The sequence below is a fragment of the Colossoma macropomum genome, unplaced genomic scaffold (genome assembly GCF_904425465.1).
Source record: "Colossoma macropomum unplaced genomic scaffold, Colossoma_macropomum, whole genome shotgun sequence".
In the NCBI taxonomy this organism is placed as follows: Eukaryota; Metazoa; Chordata; class Actinopteri; order Characiformes; family Serrasalmidae; genus Colossoma; species Colossoma macropomum.
Window position 1 is genome coordinate 9,247,763 of NW_023494808.1, and position 10,900 is coordinate 9,258,662.

Genomic DNA, 10,900 nt, shown 5'->3' on the forward strand with positions numbered 1-10,900 from the left:
CCACTTGCTAGGGCTCCCCCAATCACATGATACCACCAGAACTAGGAGATCAAACTCGTTAGGGCTGTTAGGGCCAATGCTTAGACGATTGCACTACTCGGGAGCCCTATGTGTTTTTAAATCAATCAAACTCAGTTCTGTTAAAGTGAACCTGAAAGAGAACCAGCTGCAAATGACATCATGCTTTTTGTGTTCACAATTTAAGCGAACCTGGTTCTCTTTTGGTCCTCCTTAGCATTGATGAGATTTCAGACCAGTTGTTGTTTGTACCACAACTCCTTTAGAACTCAGACCCCTCCTAGGAAACATTGAACTTTAGGTAACTTTTGGTAAAATACTTCAAATACATGCTAAGCACTTAAAAATGATTAAACAATCATTGCTGTTATTATTATGCTAGTATTATTAACATTATAATATTTTGTGTCACCATTAAATTACAGCTGTAAGCATCTCCAGTCTGCATTACAGTAATTTCAATTAGAGAGGCACTACCAGACACACCTACTGCTCTCATATTATAGTGCAAAAGTAGAAAACATTTGAGCTCTAAATTACCCTGCATGTCTGCTGCAGTGGACTCCATTTTCCACAGGGCTCGAGCTAAGTCCTGCGCATTCCACTGAGAATGTGTTTGAAAGTACTGTTGTGAATTTCCACGTTCAGTGTGAAAGCAACGTTGCATGCGTGCCTAGCATCAGCCTGAATCCACATGAGGCGCTGAAAGTGTGAAAGCACTCTTAAGACTAAATTTCAGTGCCAGTATAGTTCAGTACTAAAAATTCAGATTAGCTTTTATGTGGGTCTAAGAAACCAACTCTAAGGCTACATTCACACAGCAAATCTGATTTTTTCTTCATACCTGACACAGGTGTGCAAAAAACACAGTGAATCTCACATTTTTTAGTACTGAATTGGGACACTTTCATATGTTGTGTTAAAATTCGGTATGTATCTGATATGTGGTAATGCAGCTCCGCATATCGAATGCAGAGTCTGAATAGCCAGATCAGCATTCATGCAACTTTTACATCAATCCAAACTGACATTCACAGTAATTTCACGCTGGCGAGAAGGAACGGTATGGAGGATTTCAGTGGTGGGATAGTGAGGTAACAGACCACATAAACATGGGATGGTGTTTCTGCACAAACAGGATTAGAAGCCACTTATCAGAACCCTTCCAAGAAATTAAAAAAAATGCCCAAACACGGCCATAGGAGAATGTAGCCATTGTCAGCCATTGTTCCATGTGATGCATTGTTCGTTTGTGCATGCAGGTCAGTTTAGGAGCGTGATCTGTTCAGAACAATGTTGATACAGGTCACGTTAAAAAAGATATTGTGAACAGCCTAACAAAAAAATGGATTTTGAAAACTTTTACCTGCGGTGTGAACATAGCCTGAAAGTCAGACAAGGCCATGGATTATGTTTTCAAGACCTTAAAACTTCATAGTGAAAATAGTAAATAGAAAAAAATAGCGCTTTAGTATTTTTTGTCGCAGAGAGACCGTCATTCATATGGCAGCTAATAAGCTTCTCTAGGTTCTTCAGGTTCTCTTGTGTGGAGATTTTCACATGCGTTTGTGAACGTGGACAATATTGTGGCAGTGGGGGCAGGTGTGTTCTATGTCCTTACAGGATTCTACACAGAACGGAAGCAGGCAGCACGGCCAGATCCTGCAGAGAGAGAACAGAGGAACCATAAAGGTCTGTATTTGGGTGAGTGAGGTGTGTGTATTCATGTGAGTGTATGTCAGGGTATCTCACCCGAGGAGTAAGAGGGTTCCAAAGATAGTCCAGGTCAGAGCTCCATTGACAGCTCTGGTGACTGTGGCAATTTCCCGCTGGCAAAATTGACACCTTGTCCTCCCAGGTGTATCTTTCAGTTGGGGCTGCACCACTAGAAATGCACAATGTACATTTCAGTTTTCAGTTCATATTTTGAACAAATATAATATTGAAAAATTCATCAAATGTTGACCTAGGAACCAAAAATCATATTGAAATCGAAAATGTGTATCTTCACTCTGTTACTCCTGAAACATCATTCACAGAACAATTCTACAAAATATTGACTCATACTAGCTTTTTGACAGACATTTTCTGACAGGATCCCTTAAAATATTCACAATTTTTTGCCAAATCTTAAAAATAAATAATCAACACAGTGCAGGAGTGGCGTGAACACGCAGTATTTCTATGTCTTTACTTAAATAAGGACACAGAATAGATCTATTGAATATTGTTATAAATGCAGAATATATAAGTACATAAACTGGTCAAGCCAATGTCTTGATTTAAGTCCATGGCATGCATTTGACTTGTTTTTGAGTAAAAGCCCAAACAGCCCAGACTGCTCTTTACTAGTTACAACCACACCCTAAGAGTTCTTATCATTTAAAAAGGTCTCCTATAGCAATAAAAATCTTACAGAATGTAAGGTTGTTGTTAATAGTACAGTTGTCAGTAGTTCGGTGAAAAATCTAAATTACGTGATTAATGCAGTGGATCAGCCAACACGTATGATATCTAACATGTGCTTCTTAAATTTACAACAGGAGATGCTAGGCTAACCTTGCTAACAAACACTGGAGTAAGACTATCATCTGTCTCATTTTCATAAAATGCCAAAATCTTAATTTATTAAAAGCTGTGAATGGTGATTTTCTTAGGCTTTGTTATGTCGCTCTCTCGGCCATCTGATTTTAATGATGTCATCTTCACTGGGTGAATGCTGTGTGAAGAGCACACGCTGGCTTTATAGGGAAGTGTTGCATTGGTTGTTGGGTTTATGTTCACTTTAATACTTAATTCAAGAGGTTTGCTTCTAGAACCACTTAGATAACCGGATTTTAGTTTTGTGTACTACATGCCCTAGACTATGCAGCTTGGTCAGGACATTCAAAAACATTCTTTAAAAAATAAATAAATAAACCAAAAAAGGTTCCTATAATTTGATGATTTGAATATTGACTTGAGCTGATTTTTACTTAATTTACTGGAGAACTGTTATCTCAAATATAGACAAAGACTCATTAAAAAATTACACACACACAGTGAAAACTTACCCACAGGGCCGGGGGTCTGCTGCACCACTGTTACAGGCTGGATTACTGCAGGAGGAGGTTCTATTACCATATAAGATTGAGAAGGGTCTACAACCATCATAGGTGGATTAGGATCTGCTACCATCATAGGTGGAGAAGGGTTTATTACCATCATAGGTGGATTAGGATCTGCTACCATCATAGGTGGAGAAGGGTCTACTACCATCATAGGTGGATTAGGATCTGCTACCATCATAGGTGGAGAAGGGTCTACTACCATCATAGGTGGATTAGGATCTGCTACCATAATAGGTGGGGGTTCTGCTACCATAACAGGTTCTGCCATTACTACCGCAGGTTCAGGCACAGGCTGAAGTATTATATCCATGTTGTATATGGGAGGGGAGACAGCAGTCTATTCTGATTCTGATACACCTGTGGAAGGATAAAAAATTGCTCAACTTTCAAGCGTTCGCAAACACAAGTACTCATGTGTTGCAGAGGAACAATAAGGTGACATTAGTTGAGAGCACACTTGCTAGGGCTGCCATGATACACATATGTTTTGTATTGTGGTAAAAAAAAACAGTATAGATCCTATTGCGAAGTCTGGGTTGCCCCTGTGACGTACATACTTGCGTGCACTTTCAGACAAATGAATTGACAGACTGTCACGTATCACCCAGAGGAGCTGGTCAGGTCACATTTTACTCGGTCCTGCTGATAAATGATGTGATCGAACCTAATGATCTAAAAAGCAGATCTTTTGCTAGACGATGTATAGTGTGTGAGAGACGTAAGTAGCTCATGTATGAGTAAGTGCAGAGGTTAAGCCGAGCACATTTGACGCTAACAAAACTAAGCATCCTAGTCAATCTATATATTACCTGTTAATCTATCCACTTCCCTTGTGCTAATCTAATCTATTCCGAACATACGCCTGTAGTGACATTGGAAGGTATGGTATGTGGTTAATGTGGCTGCTAAGTAAGATGCTTCTACTTGTGCCTTCTCCACTGGTCATTTAATTTGGATGAAAGTAAAAAGTAAGTACATACAGGTAACTGTTATAGACAAATTGATTACATGTACAGTTACATTATGTGTAGGAACTGTTGGAAATGAAGAGCTTGCATTTCTGTATTTTTGTAACTGCGCTAAATATATTCTCTGCGATTTCTGTTCTGTTGAGTACTTCATTGAACAGTAGTATTTTTACATTAAGCATTACAGTTACAATTTGACATACCCATCTTACTTTTATTGCACACTGCCACACCCTTGCATATCTTCTATCAGTTTGATAATAGTGTAGAATTTGTTTTGTAGTTTTCAAAAAAATGCAAACTGTAAATACAGTTTAGCGTTAAAATGTAACCCAACAGTATAGCTTTAGCATCTTAATCTACCTTTAAAAAAAAGTTTTAATAAACCTTTCATAGGGTTCTGCTAAAATTCATATTGAATTTCTCTAAAGCATTAATATTTTCTGAATAAGTCCAAATTCTGCAGAATTGACATTTGGAAACCTGACTACATTTTTGTTTAATTCTACATAGAATGAAATCTTTTTCAAAACCACACACACAAAAACCTTTCTTACCTATATGGAGGATAGTTAGATGATTCTCCTGTGAGTGTTGCTGACAGACTAAGAGACAATACAGATAACACCCCACTAGTACAAGAGAAAAAGGAAAGAGAAACGAGAGATAGTAAGCAGGCTGAAACCTCATAAAATAGGGTAAGGATACTATCACCACCTTCGCAGTGATTGTATCAAGAAAAGAATGCCACACTGACAACATCTCTTGAAAAGCCATTTGGTTTGGAGCAGGATTTTTGACCCATTCTAAGGGACAGTACACTTGCACGTATTGTTACGGTCTGAAATAATAATATAAAATAAAAATTATTTCACAAGAAGGAAAAACATTCTTAATTGTGAATAGAATTTAATGTAAAAAGATTTCATTCCAAGCGATTTTTGGCAATCCATGTAAGTCAGTTCATGATGTTTAGTAAAACCCAGCTGGTATTTTGAAATGACATAAAAAGAAAGAAAGAAAAACTGACAAAAATGGAGTTGCAAGGTCTCGATATGACAACGACGTATTCTGTTCCCAGTGATAGAAAATATTTAAGTAATTGCATTGCTTTACTATACTTATAGTATATACTTATAATGCAGTACATAGTGAGAAGGTATTTTAATCTAAAGTGATACAACAGCGTCCTTTTCCTGGCACCACTGTCTCCTGTCTCCTCCCATGTAGCTCCACCATATCATTAGTGTTTCCACTCTTGTGTGGTTTGTAACTCCTGCCTTTTCAGGTGGTTTCTGTTCTTTGTTATAAGTAGCTTTCATGTTTCTGTTTGTCTTTGTCTCGTGTCATTTGCTTCATGTTTAGCTTGCTTGTTTGTTTTGGGTTATTGGAGTTTACAGAAGACACATTGCATTTGCAGCCAAGATTATCATTTTATTTTAGATGTCTTTTGTAAATGCTCACGTAATATATTCATTAACAGTGGCCACCATCTGAATTTCTGATTTGTTTAGCATTTATTAATAGATGTAATAGGAAAATACATCTATAGTAACACATGTATGTTGTTACTTTAGAAAATAGTAATGATTAAAATCTTTTTAGTACATGATTTGTTAATTGTGAAGAAGACTTTATTTCATTTTAAAGTAATAACTTGTATGTCCTTTTTAAAGTAGTGTTTATATGTTAATTTACAATGAATAACTCCACATGCCTGACTAGCTCATGATTGTAAATGTCTTATAAACTGTTGTTATTATTAAGTGTTACCCAGACATGTTAGAGGTGCGTGGAGAGAGGTATGCTAAAGGAATGCTTGAACCAGATTCTACAGCCCCGCTTATTGGCCACACAGTTCTTCTGGCCTCGCTTTGAACCCAAGGAATTTTAAAGATGCAGTCCATGACTTCATCATCACAGACTGGTGACCTGACTTTCTTGATTTCTGTAAAGCAGAAGGCTAAAGGTCACTCCCTCACAGTGTTGTCAACTTAGTGACTTTGTCACTGGATTTAGTGACTTTTCAAACCCCTTTAACGACTCTTTTTCAAGAAGCACGTAGCAAAAAATCTTGTGACGTTTTGGACAGATCTTAGCTGTTTTTCATAGAAAAGAGTTGCCAGAACTGCCCCACGAGTGAGAGTCACACTTATCTGCGTTTACTCTGTTCAGTCAGTGGCAGAGAGGCGGAGCAGCATGTTCAGTTGATGTAGACATAAATGACTGCCTGTGCAAACAATGTTGTAAAGAACAAACTGATTTGTATTGTTTGTTCCTCTTCGGTTTTAATGTAAACAATTTAATTAGATTATTTTGACCGTTACCACTGTCTTACCAATTATGATCACACTGAAAATGAAACATGTTTCTTGTGGTTTGATACCTAGGCAGAGACTGTGCTCTGTGTGAAAGAAGAAAGATATTCTGTGACTTCTAACTTTGTCTCTGAGTTATCATTTTACATGTAAATACAGCCAAAATCAGTTATGTGAGCACAGAAAGTAGGAAAGAAGCACCCAGATGTAAAGGGCTGACAGCATCCGACGCTAGGCAGAATGCACATACGACCCAGTTACATCACGGAATTGCTAATTAGCGCATTATGCCATCTAGCAACATTTAGCAACTTTTTTGAGCAGACTTTAGCTACTTTCCATTGAAAGTAGTTGGCAAAACTGCAGGAGTCTCTCAAATTCATAGACAGACAGTGCAATCCATGATCCATTCAGGAGACAGCTGTCTAAATAGGCAGCATTTACGTGCTCTCAAGGCTTTCCCATTCTGAAGGCAGCATAAGTCAGCTATCTTCTAAGATCCCTTATTTTGACCAAATTTGAAAGGTGCATTGCGTGTCCCATGTTCAGCAGCCAAGAGTTCCATCGCTTCAGTTTAAAAAACATGGTGGAGGGAGCATTTCTTCAGACCAGTTTACAAAAGTAAGTTCTGTCTTTTGTCTTTACTGTTTTGACTGACTGCCATATTTGTGTGACATATTTGTGTTTGTAGATCACTAAAAACGGTTCCTGTGGTTAAATTTAGGCAGTTCGCTTGTCTAATGCGATCTGACAGGCTGTGTTTGTAACTCAATATGTGAAGTTTACAGTAGTTAGCTTAGCTGGTGGACTAGCTGTGCAAACACGCTGGCTTATCAGGACTGAAGAGAACTCAGTGTAAAATATTGATTGTTCACTGTTCAGTAGCATTTTTGTCTGTAAATATTTTGTCAGTTTGAGTCTATACCCTGAGATGCTGCTGCTAGTTTATTTTTTTTTTCTGTCTTCAGGGACTAAAGAGATAACAATTACAGAAGAGGACAGGTGCTGGATAAGGGTCTGAGGAAGAGGGGCTGCTATGGGGGGAGAAAACTTTGCCCTAAATGGCTGGAGGCAGCTCACTTTTCCAGCACATATGGGGAAAAATATGGTGTGAACCAGCGCTACAGAATCATGTTGTCCTGGAACAATGAAAAATACATTTACTGGATGATGCAAATGTTCTGAAATTATTATTATTATTATTATTATATTTTTGTACAACATTATAGGCAGTTTCTATGCTTTTTAGAGATGCAGGTTCCTAAAGGTGGTTGATGAATGAGTTGAAATGATTCACATGATATTGGAGCACCAAGTCGAGAATAAAACGGAAGATACAACTGCTTAAAGCAGCCTGTTCTTCATACACAGTAGACTCCCACAACAGTGTCAAAGCAAGGAAAGCAGCTGCTGCACAGGAGGCATCCTTATTCACTGAGGTAATCCACCTTTACAGTCACAGGTGAGTAGATATTACATGTATACCGCAGTAAAAGCTATGACATATGACGGTTCTGAAGAGTGTCCCGAATGCAATGCCTACCAAGATTCCTAGGTTAAAAGGTGCCTTTTAAGGCAACGACTAGTTAGGCAGCTGCCTCCAGAATGGAACGCACTACGGGACTGTTGAAACAAATGATACTAACCTGTTTCAGTTTTACCTGTATTCTGAGGCACCATTTACTTTGTTTGTGTTTGTACTTTTATGAAGTAAATGACATTGGATTGACATAAGGAGCCTTAAACTAAAGTGTCAGATATTTTTTATTTGTAAAACTGTTGTGAAGCATTTTTGCCAAGCAAACCGCCTAGAGGTGTAGATAATGCTTTTACTTAAGTTCACTGAAAAGCAAGTAATGTGGTACTTTTGTACTCGAGTAGAAATACAGACAGAATTTGTACTTTTACTTACATAAGATTATACTAACACTGTGTCGTAACAGCAAGCCTTCAGGATATCTGCACTGTGAACAATAGTATAGTTGTGTGAATTACAGTTAATTATAAATATTTATAATAAATACAACAATGGAAATGCATTATCAGTAGCCTATATTTGGTTAACCGACTTAGGTACCTTAGTGGTGCCTTGATGATAGTAGTTTACCTTAATAATGCAATTAAATGTACCATTTAATTTATTTGCATCGTTATTCCACTGTGTTTTGTTATACCAAACCATCTGAGACTAGATTAAATCCTGTTTTTACCAGAAGTAACCAATTTGTTTGGCTGTAGAGATTCCTACTTTTCTCTCCTCATCCTTTTTGAGGTGGAAAGGCAAAGCAATGCCATGCGTCAACAATAGAAAAAGGGCATCTATCAAAACAGTACATTGCATCACACTGTGTTACGTTCTGCCACTTACAGCTAATGTAAACAGCTTTATTGAATAAAGTGGGAGCATCTTGGTTTTGTCATTGTCACTCGCTTCCATTACTTGCTATTAGACCAAGATTTGAGGGTATTTTTGCTTTGAATTAAGTACAGAACATTTGTACATTATATACCTGCATCAGAATCTTCCACAGAAATGATTAATGGGGTCTTAACTAGACCATCTTACCGATTAGTTTCTTCTATTTTTGCATATTTGTCACAATTGAAAGTTTCAGATCATCAAACTACTTTTAATATTAGACAAAGATAACCCAAGTAAAATGTTTTTTTTTTTTTATTGATTCATTTCTTGAAGGAAAATTGTTGTTCAGCTTTACTTGGTGAAAAAGGAAGTGCCCCCTCAGCTACTAGCTGACTCTTGGGTTCATTATCACTAGCCACACCCAGGCATGATTACTGCTGGAACAGTGGAATCTAAATATCATTTACATGGAACCTGTCTGGCAGTGTGAAGCGGCTAGAAGGTCTCAAGAAGTAGCATATATTGCCACATTCAAAAGAGATTCGAATACAGATACAAAACTAGTTAATTGAAATCTGCCAGTCTGGAAAGGGTTACAAAGCACTTGCTAAGGCTCTGGGACTTGAGCGAACCACAGTGAGAGCTGTTATTCACAAATGGAGAAAACTTGGAACAGTGGTGAACCTTCCCAGGAGTGGCCGGCCTTCCAGAATTTCACCAAGAGTGCATCAATGACTCATCCAGGAGGTTACAAAAGAGCCCAGACAGAAAATCTGCAGGCCTCACGTGCCACAGTAGGAAAGACATTGGGCAAAATGGCATCAATGGGAGAGTTGCAGACGCAAACCACTGCTAACCTAAGAAGAACACAAGGGCTCGTCTTGCGAGTCTTCTCTCAGCCTCGGCTTTGTTCCAAAATCTTCTTCTCTCAGCCTCGGCTATGTTCCAAAATCTCTTAAATTAGGTGTAATTAAACTCCTAATAAAGAAACCTAGTCTTGACCCCTCTGAGTTATCAAACTATAGACCTATTTCAAATCTTCCCTTTTTATCAAACATTTTAGAGAAAGCCGTGGCAAAACAATTATGTTCCCATCTGCATAGGAGTAATATACATGAAAAATTTCAGTCTGGCTTCAGGCCTCACCATAGTACTGAAACAGCGTTAGTGAAAATTGTAAATGATCTTTTATTATCCGCTGACAAAGCAAACATATCCCTACTGGTTTTACTCGATCTTAGTGCAGCTTTTGACACAATAGACCATTCCATTCTATTAGACAGGCTTGAAAAACTAGTAGGAGTGACAGGTAAAGCTCTTTCGTGGTTCAAATCTTACCTTAGTGATCGCTTTGAGTTTGTTAATGTAAATGGTGAACCATCAGCTCTCACAAGAGTAAAGTATGGTGTTCCACAGGGCTCTGTCTTAGGACCCATGTTATTTACCTTATATATGCTACCACTAGGTACCATCATTAGAAAACATGGCATCAGTTTCCACTGCTATGCCGATGATACACAGTTGTATATTTCAGCTTAACCAGAAGACAAAATTGAACTTAATAAGATAGAGGACTGTGTAAAAGACATTAAAGAATGGATGTCAAGTAACTTCCTCTTACTAAATTCGGACAAAACAGAAGTTCTTCTTCTTGGTCCAAAAGCTGCTAGGGATAATCTGCCTACGTTTACTCTTAATCTCGATAGTTTCTCAGTTGCACCAGGCACATCTGTAAAAAGCCTTGGTGTCACGATTGATCCCGATCTGGCCTTTGATGAGCATATTGCCAATATTACCAGAATAGCTTTCCTCCACCTGCGTAATATCGCTAAATTAAGAAATGCACTGTCGCTACAGGATGCAGAAACATTAGTTCATGCCTTTATCACATCCAGGTTAGATTACTGTAACGCTCTGCTTTCTGGTTGTTCCAGCTAAAACCTTAACAAGCTTCAGTTGGTCCAGAACGCAGCCAGAGTTCTCACCAAAACCAGGAAATTTGACCACATTAGCCCAATTTTGTGTACCTTACATTGGTTGCCAGTTAAATTCCACATTGAGTACAAAATTCTTCTACTGACATATAAAGCTTTCAGTGGCCTTGCTCCTCAGTACCTCAGTGAC

General features: G+C 38.1%; 1 protein-coding gene across 1 annotated transcript; it reads right to left on the reverse strand.

Moving 5' to 3' along the window:
* Window positions 1–1,574: 1,574 nt before the first annotated feature.
* LOC118797968 (lipopolysaccharide-induced tumor necrosis factor-alpha factor homolog) lies at window positions 1,575–3,438 on the reverse strand. Its single transcript, XM_036557264.1, has 3 exons — window positions 3,072–3,438; window positions 1,771–1,903; window positions 1,575–1,680 (listed from the first exon to the last, which is right to left on the reverse strand). The coding sequence occupies exons 1-3, from the start codon at window positions 3,436–3,438 to the stop codon at window positions 1,575–1,577; spliced, it is 606 nt and encodes a 201-aa protein (XP_036413157.1).
* Window positions 3,439–10,900: the final 7,462 nt, after the last annotated feature.

Coding starts and splice junctions, on each gene's coding strand:
- LOC118797968 (XM_036557264.1), bottom strand. CDS start 3,438: ATGGATATAATACTTCAGCCTGTGCCTGAACCTGCGGTAGTAATGGCA. Junction 1,904..3,071: donor GCAGACCCCCGGCCCTGTGG/GTAAGTTTTCAC, acceptor GTGCATTTCTAG/TGGTGCAGCCCCAACTGAAA. Junction 1,681..1,770: donor GGAACCCTCTTACTCCTCGG/GTGAGATACCCT, acceptor CTCTCTCTGCAG/GATCTGGCCGTGCTGCCTGC.